This window comes from Nelumbo nucifera, chromosome 4, assembly GCF_055504915.1.
Source record: "Nelumbo nucifera cultivar China Antique chromosome 4, China Antique-T2T, whole genome shotgun sequence".
In the NCBI taxonomy this organism is placed as follows: domain Eukaryota; kingdom Viridiplantae; phylum Streptophyta; class Magnoliopsida; order Proteales; family Nelumbonaceae; genus Nelumbo; species Nelumbo nucifera.
The window spans coordinates 16,614,835-16,639,305 of NC_142652.1; the positions used below are offsets into that span (position 1 = coordinate 16,614,835).

Below are 24,471 nucleotides of genomic sequence, written 5' to 3' on the forward strand. Positions count from 1 at the left end.
AAAATTATGTTAGCTAATAACTAATTAGTTAATTTTAGTTAATTAATGTAATTCAATTAAGGTAATGATTTTAAGTCAATGAAATAAATTGAATTAAAAGTTATTTATTTTTGAAGTTAAGTAATTGAAGAATTATGTAATTAATGACTTAATTATGTCATCATTAATTAATTAAGTAACTATGTAGTTTAATACGTTAAAAATAGTGAAAAGGGCACTTGTAAAGGTGAATGGGTTGACCCTCATATTTGTCTTTAAACATGTAAATATTAAGTAGCTGAAATGGAAATAATGTATAGAACTGGAAGTGGAAGCTATTAATTAGTTGGATTGGCCCTTGTTAGTTGCTAAACGGGTTGAACCCGAAATATTCATCTCCTTCACTTGTATATTTAAAAGGAGTGCATCTAGCAGACTTTTTATTTATTTATTTTACCTAAGTAAAAATGTGATACAAATCCTATTCTATTAGAGAAAGGTCTAATGTGATTGATGATCAAACATAAGCTAGTGACTCGGAATCGAATGTTTAAATTGGTAACTAAAAATTTATATTTTCTTGATCCATCTTCTTGTTATAGTGTTTGTCAAATTTAATCATCAATACAAATAGTGATGTGTAGGGCTCAAAATGTCTGTCCCATGGAGAGAGGTAGTTTTTATAATGAGAATTTGAAAATTTATTTAAATTCATAATAAGATTTATAATTAATTATTAAAATTTTATGCTAATTTTATTGTATTATCTTTTTTCTCTTAGTAGTATTTTAGATATTTTTTATTCATCTTATTTTAAGAAATATTCTCAAAAAAAGTTTTAACTTAAACATTAATTTTTTAATACATTGATGAAAAATTAAATGCACATATTTGATAGGTGAAGAGAGATAGAAATAGAAATAGATAGAAAGATAAAAGGGAAGGGAAAGAAGCGTTAATATTAGATTGTTTATTGGGCATTTGAGATAGATGAGGAGATGTTTTAGGTGTGAAGATGGTTTAGGAGAAATTTTAGGAGGGGGAATGATTTAGATAATTGAGAGAGAGAGAGAGAGAGAGAGAGAGAGAGAGAGATTTTAGGAAAATAGGGATGCTAAGGGAGTTTGGATCACCTGCCAACAAAATAAGTTCCAACACCCTACCAACAACATCTAACACCGCACATCTCAGACATGATGGGTCCCACTTTTGTGGTGGGCCCCAATTTTATAGAAAGATGTGTGGTGTCTAATAAAGTTGGTAGGGTGTTGAAACTTGTTTTGTTGGGAAGTGATCCCAACTTGTGCTAAGGTATCAAGTTGAGAGTGTTACAAATGGTATTTTGAGAGAGAAGCAACTAAGTATATGTTTGGCATCGATGCTGCAAATACAACACCGTTTTCTTTGCTGATGTGTGGGTTGGAAGCATCATTTTCTGAGAAAACGGTGTCTTTTTTGTTTGGAAATATTGCTGCCAGGTAGTATACGTTTCCTGGAGCAAAAACAACATTTTTTGTTTAGTACCAATGCTCCAGGAAACGTTTTCAGCACTGGTACCTATTATTCAGTGCCACGTCATGTACTTGTCACTGCCACCTCATGTCCCTACTGGTAGCAATGAGCTACAGCTCTAGGAAACGCTAAATTTCTTGGAGTACCATGTTTTTCGATGTAACACTGATATATCGCCATTTTCTGGAGCAACGGCATCGATGCCAAACAAACACTAAGGCAAAGTTTCGGCTGGGGAAGGAGTCATAAAAACATGTCCAATTTTGTTTTAATATATATACTAATACATCTTACCATGAGTGTAGGGTTAAAAAAACATTGTTCTCAATATTCTTTATTTATTTGACCAAAAACATATGAAGGGGACTAAATGGGTTGACGTGTCATGCCCAAGAACGTTAGTAACACCTAACTGTTGCCTGCCCTCAAAACAGGCAAAGTTGGAGTGGGCCAAAGCGGCTTCTGATTAGGGCTGTTCACGACAAGACCCAAATTGATCAGATCGACCAACCCGGTCCGATTCAACCTGAGTTGGCCGAATTTTTTTTTTCAGCACTAGTTGGTTTCAGGTTACAAAAAAATATAAACCGATGGTTTGGTTTGATTTCGGTTTTCATATGTGAAAATTGAAACCGAACTGACCCAAACCGACTTAGATATATATATATATATTTATTTCAGCTTTATTTTGGAAATATATATATATATATATATATTATATAAAATTTTAGCTTTAATCCATCAAATCATTTTTAATTTCTAGGCATCCAGCCTTCGCTTCTTAGACTTGAATCCTTTACCGTTCACATCGAGAGAATCATTCACAAAACCGACCCAAACCGACTCAAACTGATCAGGTCGGTTTGTACTGGGTCGGTTTCGGTTTCATTTCTTGGTAAATCGACCAGGTCGGGTCGGTTGGAAAAACGCCAATAAACCGACCCAACCCATCTCTGCGTTTGGCAATGTTGTCGGAGATGGGTGGAGACAGAGGTGGCGGCAGCGGCAGGTAGAGGAAGGATCACTAGCGCTGCCGCTGCCAATTGCTAGAGGCAAAGGAAGAGGTGGGTGGAGGCGGAGGCGGTGGTGAGCGGTAACGGACAGTGGTGGCGGGTGGTGACCGGCGGCGGCGAATGGCGGCTCTGGTGAACAAATGGCAAGAAGAACAAGATGAACAGTGTTTTTGCCCTTTATTGATATTATTTTTAAAAAGTTAACCTATTTTTGAATTTTTTTTAAATATATTACTTTTATTGATATTAAACCCCAAAAGTTGCCCTTATATGCTAGAAACCAAGAATTTTTAAGGTATATGGAGTGCTTCAAAGAATGTTTTTTGAGTAAATGCTATTGCATTAGTATGCCGTTTTCTTAGAATATATATGTTGCTAGTAGGGGTGAGAAAAAACCGAAAAACCGAATCGACTAAAATCGAACTGAAAAATTGGTTAATCGAACCGGTCAATTTGGTTTTGATTTGATGTTTTTAAAAAATCAAAGGTATCGGTTCAGTTTTGGTTAACCAATATAAAAAAACCAAACCGACTGGTATAGATATATTTCTATATATTTTATATATATTTATGTATATTATATATTATATATTTTTATCTATTATAAATTAATAAATATGCATTATATATAAATATATATATATTTATAATATATTATATATTATTTAAAATATAATATTTTATATATATTTATATATGCTTTTATAATATTATATTATAAAAACTAAAAAATTGAAAAACTGACAGTTAACCAAACCGGTCAACCGGTTAACCGACTGGTTTCAGTTCACTTCTGGTTACTGGTTTTCCAAAAACCAGTTTACCGGTTCGGTTCCAAAAAATGCCCACCGAATTGTGAGCACCCCTAGTTGCTAGTAGTAGTAAAAAAAAAAAAAAGAATGTTTTTTAAAACCATACACCTTTCTCAATTTCCAAGATGTAGATGGTGTTTAGAAGCATAGGCGTGTGGACCGATTTTCCAGATAAAATGCCCATGCTTCCAAGACCCGTTTTTCGCAAAAAAATAAAAAAATGCTTCTACCACGAGGCAGTGAGCAACAATATGCTGTTTGGTAAGGTGATTTTCATCACCGTTTTTCATGTATGTACTGATAGGTAAGCACCACATAGAATACACATCAATCAATAAACACCAAATTTGGCGTTTCATGCATTGGTGGGGTCTCAGGCATGCCTGATTTTTCAATAAATGCCTGAACCAGACACTCATATATATGGGCGTTTGTTGAAATTCCTATGTGGATCCGATGTGGCACTGTTTTTCTGAAAAAATGGCCATGGTTCCAAACATCCCCGTAGTCTAAGAAAACATTTTTTTTTTCAAAAAACATATAACCAAACATCATGTGTGGTCTGAAAAAACGAATTTCAAACATAACACCGATATGGTACCTTTTTTTTAAGAAAATGGCATATGTTCCAAACGTTGGCTTAAACAAACATTTTTGGTTTTTAAGGTGTATATTATCCATAATCAAAAGATAGCTTCACACTAGAGACAAACATGAAGAAAGGAAAAAAAAATTCATTTAGGTTACGTTTGGTGTGAAGGAAAAGGTAGGGAAACCTATACAAGGTTTGTAAAGCTTTCCCTACCTTTCCCTACTTTTTTCCTTCAAACCAAACACAGCTTATTGATCACTAGAACTTGATATTATCTGATTGAATGCGTAAAAAGCTTTGGATAAAGATTAGGGATGAACTCGACAAACATAGAGGTGTAAACCGGGCCGTTCTACTTGTGGCCTGGCATGGCCCATATATATTATATATAACATATAATATGTATATATTATATACTATATATAATAATTATATAATATATTAATATATATATATATAATTTATTTTCAATTAAATTATATTATCTTATTTTATTATTGCATATATAAACAATTGTATTCATCAAAATTCATATAAAATAAAATTTTAAGATCTTTTTTAATTTTTTGTATATATATATTTAATTTATGTTAACATTTTCATTATTTTTTCAAGAAATTTAAAAAACATGGCTAGGCCCGTTTTACAGCTTGTCCTGACCCAAGGCTCGACCCATGGACCAGCCTGGCTTGTGGCTCGGCATAGGCCCGTGAGAGCTTGGGCCTGGGTCGTGCTGGGCCGACCCCCCAAAATATCCCAGGCTCGACTCAGCCCGCGGGTTGGCATGGCATGGTCCGCACTTTGCACGGGCTACATGCAGGCCATGCCATGCCGGCCCAACACGACCCAATTTACACCTCTAGACAAACACTACCTAAATCAGAGGCAAATCAAAAAGGAAATAGGGGGAAATATGTGATTTAATGCATAAAGTCGTAAAATGGTACTTGTGGCATAGAAATGCACCGGATATTTGGGGGACTCTAAATCTCTTACCCAGAAGAACTCTACCCATGCCTACTCATAAAACACTACTTCCATGCATTGGGAACATCTCCCCGTGCATAATAACATATAAAAGGATGAGATGTTCTCCATGTGTGACTGCGATGTTATGTGGGTAAGTGTGGATAGAGTTGTCGTGGGTAGAAAATCTAGACTCGTATTTGGGGCCCTTCAAATATAAATGTTGCGAGTTATAGGCCCGAATCCATCAACAGGTAGTGTAGCCCATGACTCAAGTCTTCGATACCTAATAACGTTATCGGCCATCACCATTCCCTACAAATAACCAGGTAGGCGTTTTCCAAATTTACCCAAAAAAAATCGATGATCTCATTCCCAAGTTAATGAATCAATATCATAAATCGGTACTCGATTTCAGGAATTTACAATGCAATACATTAAAATTTTATAATCCAAGCCTGCCCAAGTTTGCACCATCTTAGGCAAATCCTGATCTCCTGCCCATACAAACTTTGCCCACATCTACCCACATAACATTGCAACCACAAATGAATGGGGGAGTCTCTATCGAGGGGTTTTACTTGAAGGGTGACCACCCTTTACACGGAATGGAAGCAAAATTTCCCCAAAGCATGAAGTAATTAAAGTCAACTTCGTGCTTTTGGGGGTTTCATGCTTTTAAAAAGTATGAAAACCAAAGTAGGAAGTATGCTGATGTGGTGTCTTTTGTACTTTCGTAATTTCAAAAGTACAAATCCAAACAGGGCCTTAACTTCAATAGGATGAAAAACCCAAACAGGGCCTTAACTTCGACATGATGAAAAACCCAAAGGTTGATGGGTATGGTTTTGTCGGATTATCCGAATATCTATGAGTTATGGGTCAAATAGCCCAGCAGAAGCATAGAACTTCTTAGTTTTTTTGATAATTTCATTACTAATTTAGGTTTTAAAAACCGATTCGGAACTGGAATCGTTCTAGTCATAGTTTTCCAGATTGATGGTTTGATTGTCCGGTTCGAACAGACAGTCCATTCCAACAGAAAAATAAAAAAATAAGGAAATAATAAAAAACCGTTGAATGGATCAACAGTTCAACTACCTAGATCAATGGATTATTAACCAATTAAATGGTTTTTGATCAAAGAAAAGGTTTGGAGTAAAACGGTATCAATTGACTGAATAATTCCTGTGCCGAATGGTCCAATCGTCTGAATCAACGACAATTCAAAAACACTGTTGCTAACACAATAACACTAATAAAAATCTATGATATATCTATTGCACGGTATAGAAAAAAACGTGATTTTGAATGTAATGATAAAAAGTTAAATATACCATAATAAATGTGAAAATACTGAAATGTAAACCAAAGAAAAGAAAACAGACTTTTTAACATGAACTCTAAATGGGGAGGGGGGGAGTGTAGTATCATACTCAGCCTGGAGAAATGGGTCTATGGCTCTATGCATAAAGGAAACGAGGAATTAAACATTCACTTAACGCGAGAGAATGCCACATGAGTTCCGTCATGAGCCAGAGAATTTGCATTACAGCCCACGTTCACAAACTTTACCCTACATTCCTGGGCCAGAACTCAGAAGATGGAAATCCTTCACATCATTATGGAAAGGGAAAAATAAAGAACAAATTATTTGAAGACAAAAACAGCTTAAAACGTGCGTGTCTTGACATAGATTTAGCAATGCTCCAAAGGATAGACACGTTTTTAGGCTGTGTTTGGTTTGAAAGAAAAGTAGGAAAATTTGTACATACCTTGTTTAGATTTATTATAAACCTTTCCCTATCTTACCTTTTCTCTCCTTTTTCTTTTTTTTTTTCTTCCTACCTTTTCTTCCTAACCAAACCCAGCCTTAGAAAAATAGCTAGGGAAACCAACAACTAATGAGGACAAAACAGCGAGACAAAAGCCCATGCTTCATAATCAATCAAGTGGTCTTTAATTCTAAATATATTATAAGTACTAAACGTTATTTTTGCTTTATAGTTCAAGACTTAGACATTAAACAGTTCTAGTTCACTTGATCAAGCTAGCTAGCATAAGAGAGAATAAAGCTCCAATTTGATTTTATTATACGGTGGTCTGTATCGTACGATATACATGGCTCATATATTTTGGTTTTAGCTACCTGTCTCGTAATGGATTCGTCATCAACCCTTGTATAATGTAACTCCATGAAACTCAGGAAGGCTAACATTATTAACTTGGGTTAGACTACCAAAAACTTACAATCAACCAGCTGCATGGGTTTTAAAATCGGATTGAACTAGACGGTCAGATTAGAAAAACTGGGAACCGGTTTCTCCCAAACCCGTTTTTTCCTCCAAAACCATTGATTCTGGTCAGTAAACTGCTGAATCGGCCGATTAATTGTTCGAATGCTTTTGACCGTTTTTCAAATTTTCAATTTTTTTGTCAGAGCAGACCAGCTGTTCGGGTCAAACAGTCAAACCAATAACCGGACCCCTGACCGGTTCATTTTTAAAAACCATGATCAGCTGTTTCGTAAACAATAAGGTGGTATATATGAAACCAGATCTGCTCCTCACACAAGGCACTTCACACTGGCTTCACACGCACATCCTACCATGCATCGGAAACATCTCCCATGCTTATAAGTTATTATTTACAGGAAATGTTCCCAATGCATGGTGGATGTGACTGTGAGGGGAGCTCTTTGATTTGAGGTCAACTGGTCGAATCTCTTCAGATACTGTGTCTTTCTGGTATCATAAAATTAATAAAATTATTGGCGAGACCACTGTATTACATGAAAGTCCATGATTTTTTATTTTAGCCCTGCCCTATGATAATGTGGTAGCAAAAGTGAACTTACTCAAACCCCCTCCCCGGTGTATGGCCGGAGTCATAAAAAAAATTAATGTACAACTGAAATAATTATTCTTGTATTTTTATTTTATTTTAAAAATCGTCATGAGATAGTCCCTACACTGACATACTTTATAGTGGCAGCAGTGTCAACATTATACGAAATGTTTGGACCATTTAAATAATTCTAAACTCCAACTTATATGTCCCATCCCACCCTAAAGATAATTCACGGTCTCCAAGATAGCAATAGTGTGACATGGTTAGCTGTGATGGTCTCCAATGTCTTTCCAGGTTGGTGGGCTATTGTGAAATTGTAACTGCAAATGTTGAAGGGAAGAACTTGGGGAGTAAGCTTTACTCATCTTGACTTTGCCACTTCAAGTGCTCCGATACCATTAATGTGGTGGGGTTGGGGGGGGTGCAATTTCAAGAAGCTTGGATTAGGCTTTTGTCAAAATTGAATTGGAAACTTTGAATCGTATTGACAAACCCCACTACAATTGTATATTGCAAACATCTTCTGAATTTGTTCATATATTATATAAAGCATGGTTTTCAAACCATTATTGATTGTTTATATATTATATAAAGCATGGTTTTCAAACCATTATTGATCTGGACAGTCAGACTATATGGCTTATAAACCGTTCGGGCATTTGGCTTTATTTCACTTTTGAACATCTCTTAATTTTGTCAAAAACTGTTGATTTGGTTAATAGCATATTGATTCAAGCAATCAAACCATCACAACGGTTTTCGACAGTTGTTTTGTTTTAACTATTTCTTTATTTTTTAATTGTAATAAATCATCCGTTCAGATTGGATGGTTGAACCATTAAATAAAAAACAGGTGGTTAAAGCGATTCCGGTACTAAATTGATTTTTAAAACATTGATATAAAGTGAATACTTGACTTAGACTCTAGGTAAATCATAATGAAATTTAAAACCAACTACCATACCATTGTTTACCAAAAAAAGAAAACAAATAATATAATAAATATTTATTATGTAATCTAAATGTGTTATAATTTATATCATGGTTTTCAAGATCGAACAAGACTGGACGGTTGAACTAAAAAAACCAGGAACTGGTCATTTGACCAGTTCTGTTTCACTCATAAACCGTTTTTTTGACAAAAAAATCATTGATTTAATCAATAAACTGCTGATCCGAACAATCGAACCATCCATCCAGACAATGGTTTTTGGCCTTATTTATTATTTTTATTATCAGAATGGGCCAGTCCATAATGGTTCGCTGTCCAGTCTGAATTTTAAAACCTTGATTCATATATAAACACTCCGGATGCGCAGCTGTAGTGCCCTTTGAAATGAGCTGATCCCGATTCTCAATTCAATTAGTATATCTCACATTGATGGTCGCCGATATATAATATCACCAACCATAATTTTAGAATTGGGCCCGGGTTTGAAAGCCACCCGCTCTAGATTGGAGCCGGGTCAGTCATCCAGAGCGGACCGAACGTGGAGTAAATTGGGCCATAGCTTTTTTATATGCAAAACCCATTCTCGTTGTTGTCATATGGGTTCATCGTCCTGTTCTGTTTTAGCAGTATTATTATTCCCCTTCCTCATTTCACTCGTAGACAGTGACCACCGTTTATAATAATTATGCACAGCCATGCACGATGGTCAAATAATGAAAAAAAGAAAACAGGACCCATCACCCCCCCATGTACCTGGTTTCTTGCCAACCTAAAGACACGTCGTTTGCCTGCCTAGAAATTGCCTTCAGGTACATCATCCTACCCCATTTCCCCCCCTTTTATCAGTATTATTGGTTGCCATACATGCCTTCTTTTGGATGGCTAAATGTATCAGAAACCTTACCATCAAAACAATCCAATTAGATACAAACAATGTACCAAAAACTAGATACCAAACGGAATCCTCAGGATGCATAGCACTCTCCCAATTAAACGTCGCATTACATCGTCCCTCCTCTTCTCATCATCAATTTGCTGGCCCTAGTCTTTGGCTTTATGATGCATGGTGATGGGCCTGCGCCTGCCGATCCGATCAGAAATTAGACGGTCAGGCCCAGCTTCCCTTCCCTTCGTTGTACCTTGTATTGTATGCAATTAAATCTGATTATCCGATGATAGCTCCCAGAATGAGAATGAGAGAATGGACTAATTTTCAGCGTCCAAATGGGATATATAAATTAAAGGGAGCAATTTGTACAGCGTAGGCTACGACATTCACCCTGGTCCCTGAACCTCCGAAGCCTTCTGTTTATTTTTATATGATCGTGGTTTTAAAAGGCGAATGAGGCTTGGCCTCGGCCTCGGCCTCGGTAGCCTCAACCATATTTGTTGCAGGGAGTACGCTCCGTCTCCGCTTTAAGTTGCTCAAGGCGTACGCCTTGCGCTTTTTTAGCCACTTGACGTGTAAGGCGGGTACTTCAAAAAAGTAGAATTCAAAGCCATTGATTTAGAATCCTGGATCAGGTGTTTAAGGGTGTTTTTGGAATTTGATTAACAGACGAACAAAAAATACCAAAAAGTTAGGGCTTTTCGTCGAAATTGAACTGTTTTTTTTTTTTTACTCTCTCTCTCTCTCTCTCTCTCTCTCTCCTTGAAACTCTCCTATTTTCTCTCTTACCCACTGAACTAGTGAACTCCCCCCAAGACTCTCTCTCCTCTTCTCCATCAGCTTCAAGCAAGCAGCCTAGCCAACGGCGTCTCTCTTTCTCTCTCTCTCTACTACTACTACTAGGCTCACTCTACCGTCGAACAACCAAGGAGAAAAGAATGGTTGGAGCTTGCAGGTATGTAAACGTCTCTCGTTTCCAAGTTTTGAACTTTCTCTGCTTGCTTCGTTAATTCATTTTATTATTGTATTTATGTTTCATTCTTCTAGTCTTCTTGTTGCTTTCGTTCCACAAGGCTAGAAGAGGATTCGGTGGCTTCAGGATCAACAGCCACTCATGGATTCCTGTCCTTTTCCCTCCTACTAAGGACTACACAATATTGATGGGCCGCTGGTAATTTTTTCAAGGCTTAAAGCAAAAGTGGAAAACTACACTGTAAGTAGATTCGGTGGTTCAGGTCTCAAAATAAACATAATATGCCAAATTGCTAAATAAACGTTGTGTAGTCCATAAAGGGTCTGCATGAATGAGAAACCTATGTTGCTTCTTTTACCTAATTAGGAGAAGGGATTTGAGAATTTATCGTGTTGCTAGTTTTTTAGTCTTTTTTTATATCAAATTTGAAATTCGTATATTCAATTTGGAATTAGCTAATTTTGTGCCTTTTATGAGGTTTGATTCTGGGGATAATGTGATAAGTAGTGTTCCATAAATTCGTTTAAGTCATACATCATGTTAGTTTTGATTTGATGAACAGGGAAATTAGACTGCCTACTTATTACTTGAATGGAGTGCTGAACTTGCTGCGATTCTGTTTTGGAAGTTATTCATTTTTCCTGGATTTTTTTTTTTATTTTTTTATTTTATCATGGAGGTGTTTTATGTTCGGAAGTATGTTGAGATGCATCTGAAGGTCCAATTCTATTGTGCATAATGACTCTAAACCCATAATACCTTGCCCTAACACTTGTATAAGGGTCAGGCGCCTTCGCCTTCAGCCAGACTGTTGGGTAGCTGCATATCCGCAGTAAACATATTTCTTATTGTAAAAATCAATAAAATCTAACTTACCTATAAAAACTCTAATTTTGTATCAGATTTTTTGGGCAACTCAGTTAATTGCTATTTTTCGTTAACTTCCAACTAGCTCTCTTCTTGACTTAATTAGCTCTAAATTTAGACTATCTTTTTAATCTGGGGAGCTCAATTAAGTTATAGTTGTTATTTAACTGGCAACTGATTTGAGTTATCTTTAATGGTTGTTATTGGGGTAATCCAGGGCAGTTAGGTTTTGGTGGTGTTTTTAGGAACAATGAATGACTTGTTCTTTTGATCTTCTGAAGCCCTATAGATTAAGGCAACTCTCTAAGGGGTGGGGTAATCGAGGACAATATGATAGTGAATACTGCATGGACACTTCTGGATTTACTATATAGCATTATAACAATTCTAAAATATGTAAAGTTGTATGTTTTAACCTTTAATAAATCAGACTATAAAACTTATTTATATCTATATCTATATCTATACATTATTGCAAGCATGACATAATCAATTATATGGGATACCTATACCTGTATCCATGTCCAGAATTTTAGGAAATGAGATACCTATACCTGCATCTGGTTTGGGTGATTGCTCTAACATATGGATTTTTCACATTTTTAATTTGAAGCAAAATGTCGATTTATTTTTTGAGAGAAGGGTAACGGGCCTTGCAAAAACAAAAAAGAACAAAGCCTGCTTAGAAAGGCATTGTGCTCACACTGCACAAGAAATCCCTTCCCATCCTTGATTTTTCTAGGCCACCTGCCAACTATTTAAGCTTCTAGGATTCCATTTAAAGCTGCAGTTCATATTCGAGATTAACTCAGATCTCCAGCAAAAAAAAAAAAGAGCGAGCTTCCAAGGGTCTGGATTATGAGTAGAAACCCAATTTACGACTTTTCTTGAGTTCCCTTCTACAGCAAGAGAAGTGATCTGCTCGGTTTTGCAATTCTAAGACCTTCCAAAAGGGCACAAACCTCAGCACCCATTGCATCTGAAGAACTGGTTGGGCCACTGTATATTCAAATCAGATCACCATTGAGTCGTCTCAAAAGGTCCCCAATCCCTGCAGCTGCAGGGGCATCTAGGACTCTTCTAAAACTTACATTGAATTTCAGAACAAATCTGTCTTGCCTTGGGAACAGTGAGGTAAGAGACCTGTGGATTGGTTGGGGACGTGAGTAGCAGATCAAGCCAGCTTCTCTGTACTTTACCTCTATCAAGACCTTCAGAAACCTTGATGTACATCATCCACAGGATAAGCAAAGAATGAAAATGATCTATAATTTTCTCCTGGGGAGAAATTCTGTTCTCCAAGATTCTCCTATTACATTCTTCCCACAAACCCCTCATGACTACATGGGGAATAGCCTTCCAAAAACTGCAGCCTCTACCACCCAGCTTGAGCTTCAGGCCATGCCATTGAGATAAAAAGTTCTCAGCATTGTTTGGGGGGGGGGGTCTACTGGTAATTCCCTCCTGAGACAAGACCAAGGTAATATTGCCACAAATTTCTGGCTACCTGGCAATTAATGATAAGGTGGCCTATGGACTAGAGATGATGAGTCTTCCAAACTTCTTCTGAAGGATATCACAGCCTCTCAGATAAAGGAGACTTTAAGGGGAATGGTGGAGAGTTCTCTTGTCCAGAAAGGGAGGGAAAGGTTGGCTATTGGTTTAAGAAAAAAATGACTTTGTGGTGAAGGATCCATTAGGAATCAAGGACCAAACTAGCTTATCTGGAGAGGAGGGGGAGATGAAGACATTGAAAAGGAGTGAGACTATGAGAGCAAAGAAGAGGCTCCTGAATGGTTTTGCTCTCTCTTTGCTTGCAGGTGGATCCCTCTTGAATGGTTTTGCTCTCTTCCAAGGACCAAACTAACTTTCCAAGATGCACAAAAAGAAGAGGCAGAATTTTGTGGAAGTGTGCTAGAGCAACAATTGTGTGGACTGTTTGGGAGGAAAAGAACTTAAGAATCTTTGAGGATAAAGAAAGAATCAAGGAAGTAATCTTGGAGACTGTTACAGTTAGAGTTGCTCATTGGGTGAAGACTTTGAAACTATTCTCAGACTTGTCAGTGGAAGACTTTTTTCGAAGCTGGGGTTCAATTGCCCTTTCTTCCTCTAGGAATCAAAAGGTCCTGGAGGTTTGGTCTCCCCCAAGTGGGGGATGGATGAAACTTAACTTTGATGGAAGTAGTTTTGGCAATCTGGGTCCCTCTAGAATTGGAGGAGTGATTAGAGATGGGAGTGGGACATTTGCGGTTTGTTTTCGGGGCCTATTGAGAAGGGTAATTCAGTGAGAGCTGAATTCATGGTGGCTATTGTTGGGGTGCAAAAGGTAAGGAAATGGGAATCGCAAGGCTGATGGTAGAAGGGGACTCAAAAGTAGTCATTTGTTGGCTGAAAAAAGGAGAAGGGGTATTATGGTACATCAGTAATGAATTCAGGTGGTTCAAGATGCTGTCAAGATATATGCAAATTCAGTTAAGATGGGTTAGGAGGTCTGCTAATGGTTTGGCTGATGGATTAGCTAAACAAAGGAGTGAATAGATTTCATTTGTTTTGGGCTCAATGTTATTTGGGTGGTGGGGCTCTTTGTTGTAATGGGTGTTATTTCTAACAACTTCTTGTTGTACCCTTCTCACTTCAAGTTCTAATAAAATTCTTTGAGTTGCTGATAAAAAAAGCCAAGAAGAGGCTCCTTAAGGATTTCTGAGTCCTTAAGGGCTCTACATAAGTTAAATTTATAAGAGAGACCTTATGTTATGTAGAGCCCTTAAGGACTCAGAAATCCTTAAGGAATTTAAATTTATTAGAGAGACCAGTCATTTGCAGGCTGAAAAAAGGAGAAGGGATATTATGGCACTTCAGAAATGAATTCAAGCAGTTCAAGATGCTGTGAAGACAAAACAAGGTGCCAACCAGCAGGTTGGTAAGGTCTCCTGCTGGATGTAGCGGAGACTTGGGATTGAATCCCTCCTGCACCTGGGTTGGGGGATGGGCTACCCCCCTGTTGTGTAGCCCTTAAAAGAAATAAAAAAAGATGTTGTGAAGACAAATGCAAATTCAGTTAAGATGGGTTAAGGGGTCTGCTAATGGTTTGGCGGATGGATTAGCTAAACATGGAGTGAGTGGACATCATTTGTTTTGGGCTCAATGTTAATTGGGTGGTGGGTCTCTTTGTTGTATTGGGTGTTGTTTCTAACAACTTGTACTCTCATCATTTTAAGTTTTAATGAAATTCTCTGAGTTACTGATAAAAAAAATTTATAAGAGAGACCCATGTTATTGCGGTTGCTGATGGTGGATATGAGAGAAGATTTATCTCAAGCAAGTCTGAACAAGACAAAGCTTCATTAAGAGGCTTCGAGTCCCACCAAAAGTTTAACCAAAATCTGATTTGATTACCACTGCCAAGATTAAACCTCAAAAAAGGAGAGGAATCAAGGGTTCAAAGAATACCTTTCCAAGGGTTAGAGGCCATGAAACTAGATAAAGGATGAGAGGTGCCCCTGTCCAAGATGCTTTGACCATATTTGCTGCAAATTAAAGAATTCAGAGGTGTGTTCATTCTTGAATCTCCAAATCCATCTGCCAAGAAAGTGCCTTATTTCTTTAAGAAATGTGTCCCAGTCCCAAACTGTCTTCCTTCTTAGGCTTGCACACAATTTCCAAATTAACTGGATGAGCGCCTGCTTTTCAATTCTCTTTGCCACCTTTGCTGGAATCTTAAACACCAAGAGAAAAAGGGTGGGCAAATTGGAGAGCTTAGCCTTGATTAGAGTCAACCTACCCCACCTTTTGAAATATAATTTATTTTCCAAGTTCCAAAAGGTGGAATTTGCTTTGGTTCTTTTTGAATTGATTCATATTTACATTGCATTCAGATTCTGATTTTTGAAAGCCAGTTTTTGATCCACAAATTGGTTCATAGATAATTGCTATGATACAGCAGAATATGCCAAAAAAAGTTAAAACTATGCCAATCCCAATCAAGTCCATGTATGATTGATGAGTTAGATTCATCGAGTCCTGAATCTTATATGAGTACACATAGATGAATTAACACTTTTTTTCATATTTTGTGTTATTGATGTCGGGCCCACATGGTTGATTTGTGCTTTGTTGGTCTGGATTTTGCATGTTTCCACCATATATCTTCCATTGAGTATTGTATGTAAACCTGTATTATTATTTTGATTGATAAAAGGAATGAGAATGAAATTTGTAACCAAAGTACCAATCGGGTTCAAAGTTCATTCTCATTCGTGCTACAAAAAGAATTAAGTTTTTGGAAAAAAGTGCTTGGTTTGCTGCAACAATATCTCATTCTGCACATTCATACCCATTCTAGAATCTCATTCTAGGCAAGAATGAGCATGAATGGCAATTGAACTGAACATGGCTGAAATATCTAATGCTACTCTTATGGAAATTTACAAAAATTTCAACTTATCATTTATTGAAAAGAAAACATCTTCAGTAAAGCCCTGTGTTTATAGACAAATTAAGAGTTCAAATTTTGGTAGCTTTTTTCTGTGTTTGCTTTCATCATTTTTCCTTTTTTTTGGATTCAGTGCTTTCTTCAGACTTTATCTTTCATTTTACACTACATGCTTAACTTGGAGGTGCCTACAGTTCATGTAATAGGCTCACTCATCAAGTCTGGCATTCAAGTCTTAGTTTATAGGTTAATCATTAAGCCAAGCCCTTGCTTCTAATTTACAATTTGGGTGGTGTTTAGTCTCAGAATTCAATCTATTTGTCTTTTTTGGCTTGTTTCAATTAGTGAGAATAAAGAAAAGCAAGTGCAAGAAATTCATACTTATACATGCAAAATAAAATGCAAATTTTCTTTTTTGGGGGACATATGATTGTCACCTCCTCAGATCACTTGATAGAAATAATGAAATAGCTGTTGCGTTAACTAAAATAGTTTAGTATTTTGTCCTTGTCAAACTTGTCTAAATAGTAGATAAGTAGTCTCAACTCTAAATATTTTTCCTTTTATCCATTATCATTTAACTGGAAAGAATAAAGATTAGTTCATCTTTTAGGATAAGTAGGAATTAAGAAATAAAGATTAGTTCTCTAAAGTCTTAATTTTCTTTTTTGTACAGGACTTCGCACATCAAGGATCCATATTTTGTTGTTTGGCTATTGGGTTGTTTGTGTGTTTGCGAAGGTACATTCATTTAACTCCTTATTTTCTGACTTTTATTCTATATTCTGAAGTTTTTGTGGAATGTGATTAAGTATTTAATTAATAAATGTTCTAATATATTAGTTTCTAGTCAGTTTGATTATAATATTGCTTTTAGAGTGCTTATATTTTAGAAAAAAAAATCCCTGATAAGATTCAATGAACTAGTAGTCATCACCTTTGAAATAAAAAATAAGCCATAAATAATTATATAAAACTTCAACTATTTATTTTTTTAATGTTTTTATTATTTATGGAATGCGTTTATAATTTTTAAAGTTTTTTAGTTTGAAGCTTACACCTTAAAACTCTCGAGGCTTATGCCTTGCCTCTCCAAGACCCAACCACCTTGACTCCACCTTTACCCTTTTAAAACCTTGATTGTGACTGGAAATATTGCAGGGAAGAAGAGCTTGGGTCGTGAGCCACAAATGTTATCCACACCTACACACAAGACAGCCATACATTGGAAACATCTCCCATATTTGTATTTTATAATTCATGGGGAGATGTTTCGAATTTGTAGCTGTAGTGTCCTGTGTGTAGGTTTGGGTAGCATATCCAGATGCTCAATTCAATTAATATCTACCTGCTGGTCACCAATGTGACATCACTGACCATAATTTAGGAACATATTTTTGGGTTCTATCCACTACAGGTTGGAGCAGAGTCACCCAGAACGACCAAACATGGAGCAAATTAGGTCATAACCTTTATACGTAGAACCCATTCTCTTTGCATTTTTGTGGTTCATTGTCCTGTGCTATATTATTATTATTTCTCTCCCCCATTTTGCTCGTAGACAGTGATATCCGTTTACAATTATAATAATTATGCAGAGACTTGCACAATGGTCAAATAGTGAAAGGGAGAACAGGACCTGTGTATGTGGTTTAATGCCAACCTAAGACGCATCGCTTGCCTACCTACAAATTGCATTGAGGTACACAATCCTACCCCAATTTCTTTTTCCTTTTATCAGTATTATTGGTTGCCATACATGCTTACTTTTGGATCACTAATTGTCTCTGTATCTTACCATCAAAACATCTAATTAGATACAAAATATGAACCAAAAACTAGTTACAAACGGAATCCCCAGAATGAAAGTATGCTTCTAAATATCTCATCACATCATTGCCCTTGTCCCTCTCATCTCTTCTTATCATCAAATTGCTGGCCCTAGTCTTTGCTTGATGATGATTGTGAGCCTTCACTCTAAAGATGCATGGTGATGGGCTTGCCCTCTAGATTGGTGGGCCGTCAAATTAGACGGTCAGGCCTTGCTTCCCTTTGTTATGTGCAACCAAATTTGATTTTTTTTTTTTTGATAATTAACCAAATTTGATTACTCAATGATAACTCCCAAAATGAGAATGAGGGAATGAACTTTTTTCCAGCATCCAAATGGGATATACAAGAAATTTGTAGGGCCAAAGTGCCAAACAACCATTGAAATCTTAATCCCCGAGTTCCTTGACGCGTTGCATGAAATTTTATACAATGGTTTGACTTTCTAGCTGAGACACAGTTCTCAGCAGTTAATGGAAGGCTTCCATTCTCAGAAACTTTTGCTTTTGTGAGTTACGGATACTCAAGACTCACTATATGGTCAAGAAAGAAAGGTACATGCATTAACATTAGACTTGTACAGCTGACATACGTCGTTAAGTCTACATCTACTTCTGTTGGTTCTTCCCTTTTAACCATCAGATTGGTGTCAGAATGGGTTCACACACCAATATAACCTAGGTGCTTCTCAATCCAATGCCTTAAAATCACTTGCCGCCATCAAAATCTGATGTGTGTGTGTGTGTGCGTGCGCAGGCGTGTGTGTGGTGGTAAAATTCTTTCTTTGAACCAAGGATGGAAGAGACTATACTCTAGAGGCTGGCGAATGGCATGACAAATGACCAAATCAGTCATCCCACTTCACTGTTCTATTCCAATACAACCCTACCCCACCTGGTTCTTTAAGAATTAAGGATATCAGATGTGCCTTACTAGCATCCAGTGTGACAACTGTTTTTATATGTCGATCTCTTCTCAATATTCATGAAACGTGTCGAAAATGTTGCTATTTCTAACTCTTGTGTGTGTATGGAATGTGGATGATCTAGTGAAAATCCAACAGAACAAAGTGCCAGACTGCCAGTGGTGAGTGGTAGACTTCCCTTGGACCTCTGTCCACTGGTCTTCGAAATTTTGTGTCAGTTGCTCAATCAGTGTTTTTGCATACACAACACAAACTTTCTTTCCTAGCAACAGCTGTGCAAGTTGGACAACAGTAATATAGCATTTCCTCTTCTCTCATGAGGGATTGAGAGCTGAAATTTCAATTTATAGTAATAAGCCTAACTGTCTAAGGATTCTTCTCAGATATTAGATTTGTCCGATTAGTTTTAACCCCTCAAATTTCTATCGAGCCCCAAAATCGTTTGTGCCACATACACCATGTATGTCTAAGTGAAAAAACACCAAACATTTGTCCTTTTCCGGGACTAAACAAGGTTGTTTTCTTGGTCCCAGATTAACTTTTTTGATCCCAGATTAACTTCACTAATACTATTTTTTTTCTCCTTTTGTTTGTTTGCTTATTTTCAATGAAAAAATATAAAGGAGAGCAGCAATCTATTTGGCTTCAATGCTGTTCAAAAGCTTTGTTCGGGAGCTCAGGGAGATGAGGAATGGGATTGCGAGCAAATCGAGGAGAGGGGGTGAAGGGAAAGATATGCATAGCCACATGAGATCTCATATTATTCCTGATGTGTCACGGTTCCAAACTGATCCAATTGAACAAGGCTCATGGGCTAGCCTATCTCCAGAGTTACTTATTGATGTGATCCAGAGGCTCGAAGCGAGTGAGTCATTATGGCCTGCAAGGAGGAATGTTGTTGCTTGTGCCTCTGTTTGCAGGTCATGGAGAGAGATTGCAAAAGAGGTTGTAAACACTCCAGAGCAATGTGGAAGGATTACCTTCCCTATCTCATTAAAGCAGGTTTTTATGCTTTTCTTTGTTTTATTTTTTGCTTTTTTTCAGATATTCTTTTGTTTTGCATTCTCTGCTGATTTTTTTTTTTATTTTGTTTCTTTACTGTTGTTATTGCTTCAATTTTGAAATAGCCGGGCCCACGTGAATTGCCCATACAGTGCTTTATCAGGAGGGAAAGAGCCAGTTCTACTTATCGGCTCTATCTTGGTCTCAGCCCTGGTACACACTTTGTTTTACATACTTTTCTTCCCCTGAGGCATTATTTTTATTATGCTTGTTTTCCCCTTTATTTTTATTGTTGGATTTTAATTCTTTTTTGAGGTAATAGTATTATAGTTCTAACTTCCATGTTATTTATTTGAATCGCATATTCAGCAAAAATTTTCACTTTAATTTATCAAGTATCACTTGGGTGCTTAATTCTATAGCTTAAGTGCAGCCACACATGCCTTGATTGTGGGCAAATTGAAAACCCACCGTAATGGAAATTATTGGGTGTCTGGTTCCATTTCCTCTTGTTTGTTACACTAGAAAAAGAAAACATGGAGCCAATGACTTTGTTTTATTTTCGATGCCCTAATTTATATGTTGGGAATGGGAAAAATATGAATTCAGCACAATTTGATTCTCTTGGTGGTGAAATTGTGTATAAAACCAAAAACCAAAGTTCATTCATATTTATGTTCAAATATAACACAAATCTACTTGAAAAGTAAATGAAGCATAACCAAGTTCATTCATATTTATGGATTTGGTAAAATCAAGCACAACCATCTTTTTTATCTTTCAGAAAAAAAAGGAAAGTCCTTATAATGATACTTGATCTTTTGTTGTTTCTATGTTTTTGATGAATGCTAGCAATGAATGCCATGGTGCAACACCCTGAATTGAGTCCCCTAAAGACATGCTGGGATTCATAAAAACATCGTCTTATCATAAGCCAGTTATTTTTTGCCCTCTTACTGGGGATGGATGCACCTGGTTTATCACAAGGGCAATGTGCCTTAATCAGTCCCTTGAAATAGTTATTATTAACGTCAAATTTGACCATTGTGAAACTACAAAACTTGAATTCAACATTTTGACTTGATGCCATCATAGAGTCTGTGGAAGCTAACAAATCTGAATCGATAGAATAACTGGTGGTTAAGTTGAGATCTTAAAATTGGTTGCAACAGGACAGCTTTTAATTTTCCTTAAACTGCAGATACCTTCTTTTTGTAAGGTATCTGCAATTTATAAAAAAAAAAAAAAAAAAAAATCCCTTCTTTTTGTGAAACAAAATTTGCATTTGCTTTTATGATACCCAGATACCTGTACAAGGGTGCCATATCATGTTAGAATTTAGATACATGAATTTTAAATGAAATTTCATGTGCGATACCATATTTAGCCATGCCCTCACTGAATTTGAGTAAAATAGGTATGCTGGCCATGGCAAACTCTCCTATATAGTAGTGCTTTACAAACCACAAGTAAATTAGAAGCAAATGGTCAAGGGTACATTTTTCTTCCATCCTTGTCCCTGAAACATGCATAAGAAAAGCATATGATCATAATAGTCATTAAGCATGGTTTACACCTATATGGAGCTTAATAAGTTGCCATCAACATCATCATCTAAGCCTTATCTCAACTATATGGGGTTGGCAACATGAATCCTGTTTTGCCATTCTGTTCTGTTTAATGTCATATGCATTGTTAAAGTATGGACACTTGAATCATTTCTAACTGCTTCGACCCATGGGCTTTTTGGTTGGCAACATGGAGTTTAATGTGTCATTGGTCTAAATTTTTGTTATTTTTGGGGAGGGTGTATTCAAACACTATTGGTTAACCTGGGTGTGTGGCTTGAAGGTATTAAAATTTAAAGCATTATGTGTAGGAAGAATGATACTAGTTTGATGATGTCATTTGACCACAATGCAATCTCTGAGTCTGTGTTTGGTTGCAATGTAAATTTATTTACACTGATGCAAAATTATGGTAGTACAAATGATTTGGGTGCAAATTCTGATTTATTTTTGTTTCAAATTTTACCGTATTTTATTTAATTGCAGAATGAAGTAAAATAAGACCTAAATCAGAATAAGTAAAATCCATAACAAAATTAAACCAGAATTTGCATTTCTTTTCATTTGCACTCCCATGCATTTGTATTAGTGCAAATAAAATTGCACTGCAACCAAACGCAGCATGAAATGCAAAATCACAAGTCACTGAAAAAGAAGGGAGAAACACAAAACAGAAGAAAATTTTATTGAACTCAAGTATGCATTTTTCTATAATCCTAAATATATATTTGCAGCAAAATGGCTTTTGTAACTTGCCTAGAATTGAGAATACATCCAAGGAACCCCTAGAATATTAGTCGAGTGGGAAATATCTTTTCCTTTTTCCCTTCCAAAATTGGGAGTTTGCCCCAAGCCTTGGGAACCTACTTTGTATTTTAGGCTCAGTTTGGAAGGAGTACAAATACAAATATGTAGAGTGCAAATCTGTGTATTTTGTATTATTTTGCATGTATTTGCACTGTACATTATTTGTACTCTTTCCAAACTGAGCCTTAGGCTTTGTTTGTAAAGATTACAAATGCAAATATGTACAGTACAAATACATACAAAAGAATACAAAATTTAAGGTTTTACACTCTACATATTTGCATTTGTACTCCTTCCAAACTGAGCCTTACTGATATTCTTTTTTTTTTTTTATCTACTGATGAAAAGGAAAACTTGATTTCTTGCGTTAACATGCATGATGCTGCTTAATTGGATTTCTGGTTTTTATTAACATTTTGACAGCAAATCTGTTTTAGGTGATCGACCCATGCCTTGAAATGCTACGGTAAACTAGAACTCCAAATACTTCCTAATTAAACATGTTGATTAGATGAAAATGATTGTCATGTTACTTCCAAATGTTGACCAAGTAACTATGTTGACCAAATGAAGTACACTTGGTTATTAATGTATGCTACTTATTGTTTTACTGAATGCACAGCTCTGTTGGGGGACAACGGTAAACTGCTTCTTGCAGCCAAGAAGGTTAGAAGAGCAGCTTGTACAGATTTTATTATATCCTTGGTTGGGCATGATTTCTCTCGTACAAGCAACACTTATGTTGGAAAACTAAGGTAAGTTTTAATTATTAGCCACTGTTTTATTTTTTATCCTTGAGTTTAGTCATTCTTCTTATGCTTGTTCTAATATGCTCCATAATGTCGGCAATCTTTTGCCAGGTCTAATTTTCTAGGCACCAAGTTCACTATTTATGACTGTCAGCCTCCATGTGACTCTGCAGTCCAATCAAGTAGTCGGTCAAATAGGAGAATCCATTCCAAGCAGGTATCGCCAAGGGTTCCAGCAGGTAACTATGATGTAGCCACCATCGCTTACGAGCTCAATGTTCTCCGAACGAGAGGTCCGAGGCGAATGAACTGTACAATGAATTCCATCCCTGTCTCTGCAATTCAGGAAGGGGGTACTGCCCCAACACCTACTGAACTCTCACACTCCCTTGAGGAGCCCCTTCCTTGCTTATCATCGTCAAAATCTAAGGATCCAGTTGTGGATTCCGGTAACACAAGCCTCTCAGAGAGACCAGCATCAATCCAGAGAACAAGAGAACCATTAGTTTTAAAGAACAAAGCACCTAGATGGCATGAACAACTGCAATGTTGGTGCTTAAATTTCAGGGGGCGTGTGACGGTGGCCTCTGTTAAGAATTTCCAGCTCGTGGCATCTGTGGATCCTTCCCTTAACGTCTCACTAGCAGAGCAGGAAAAGGTAATACTACAGTTTGGAAAGATTGGAAAAGACATCTTCACCATGGATTATCGCTACCCACTATCTGCCTTCCAAGCCTTCGCTATATGCTTGAGCAGCTTTGACACCAAACCAGCCTGCGAATGACCCCTATTTTGTTATGGATCTATTGCTATGGTACTTCCATGAAAGGTGGTTGTAAATGGAGAGCGAGTCCTTTCATGTTTGCCACCTGTCATCTCTGAGTACCTTAGTTGTGCGGACATTAGTTTTTAAGACGGCAGGTTTGGGCAACAAATTGTATTTGTGAGTTGCAATCAGTGGGTGGCAGGTAGCCTGTAACACTTGCTGTGGACTTTGTACTTACCATCAATGTCAAATTATTTTTTATCTTTAATTTTGCGGAAATCCTCTGATACCTAATTTACTTTCACCCAGGTTCCTTGTCGATTAACAATGAAAAAGGGTTACTTGTGGATTGCACCATTGGGGACTCTAGATTAATTAGATTTAATTATTCAGTTATAAATTGCAGTTTGCATATGGTTCCATAGCAAGATCTAGCATCTGGAGACTTTGATAGACATCTGGCCGTCTGGGTGTGTGAAGAAGATAAAGTTCTTTTTTGATAATGAACTTTATATGTACCTGTAGCCCAACAGCTTAAAAGCTGGAGACTCAACCACTCTTGCTTGGTTGATACCTATTACAAAGATAAAGTTCCCTTTTTTAATTATGAACTTTATCTTTATATGTACCTATTACAAAGGTGTTCCAAATACCATAAAAGCATCTTTGAAAAGCGATAGGATCTCCTGAAAAGAAAAGAAAAAAAAAAAAAAAAAAAAACTTGGGTGGGCCTAACCCGAGTGTACAGAGATTTATGGGAGATCCATGAATAGAGATTTATGGGAGATTCCAATTCCCGTGTACAGAGTTTTTGTGGGATTCTTTAGGGGTGCAACTTGGGTGGGTCTAACCCGAGTCTGACCCAAATGTTTTTAGGTTGGACCTACATTTTTGGGCTGCGGGCTGGGTTTGGATAAAAAAAAGTTTGACTTGGCCTAAACTAAGATTGGTCTTGGGTTGAAACCTTGAATAGCCCAGGCCCGACCC

At 36.8% G+C, this 24,471-nt stretch overlaps 1 protein-coding gene across 4 annotated transcripts; it reads left to right on the plus strand.

Annotated features, from left to right (window-relative positions):
- Positions 1 to 9,764: 9,764 nt before the first annotated feature.
- Positions 9,765 to 23,752, plus strand: LOC104598153 (tubby-like F-box protein 5). Of its 4 annotated transcripts, none has more exons than XM_010260084.2 (8): positions 9,765 to 10,520; positions 10,639 to 10,778; positions 16,514 to 16,578; positions 17,436 to 17,539; positions 19,216 to 19,594; positions 19,720 to 19,807; positions 22,592 to 22,724; positions 22,830 to 23,752. In XM_010260084.2, exons 5-8 carry the CDS (start codon positions 19,241 to 19,243, stop codon positions 23,500 to 23,502), a joined length of 1,248 nt encoding a protein of 415 aa, XP_010258386.1. In that variant the 5' UTR covers positions 9,765 to 10,520; positions 10,639 to 10,778; positions 16,514 to 16,578; positions 17,436 to 17,539; positions 19,216 to 19,240; the 3' UTR covers positions 23,503 to 23,752. The 4 variants fall into 4 exon arrangements, with proteins under 4 accessions (XP_010258386.1, XP_010258387.1, XP_088760378.1 ...); XM_010260085.2 differs by having other exon boundaries at positions 9,826 to 10,520; positions 10,613 to 10,778; XM_088904252.1 differs by lacking the exon at positions 16,514 to 16,578 and having other exon boundaries at positions 9,826 to 10,520.
- The last annotated feature ends 719 nt before the right edge of the window (positions 23,753 to 24,471 follow it).

Coding starts and splice junctions, on each gene's coding strand:
- LOC104598153 (XM_010260084.2), top strand. CDS start 19,241: ATGCTGTTCAAAAGCTTTGTTCGGGAGCTCAGGGAGATGAGGAATGGG. Junction 19,595..19,719: donor TCCCTATCTCATTAAAGCAG/GTTTTTATGCTT, acceptor ATTTTGAAATAG/CCGGGCCCACGTGAATTGCC. Junction 19,808..22,591: donor CTATCTTGGTCTCAGCCCTG/GTACACACTTTG, acceptor CTGAATGCACAG/CTCTGTTGGGGGACAACGGT.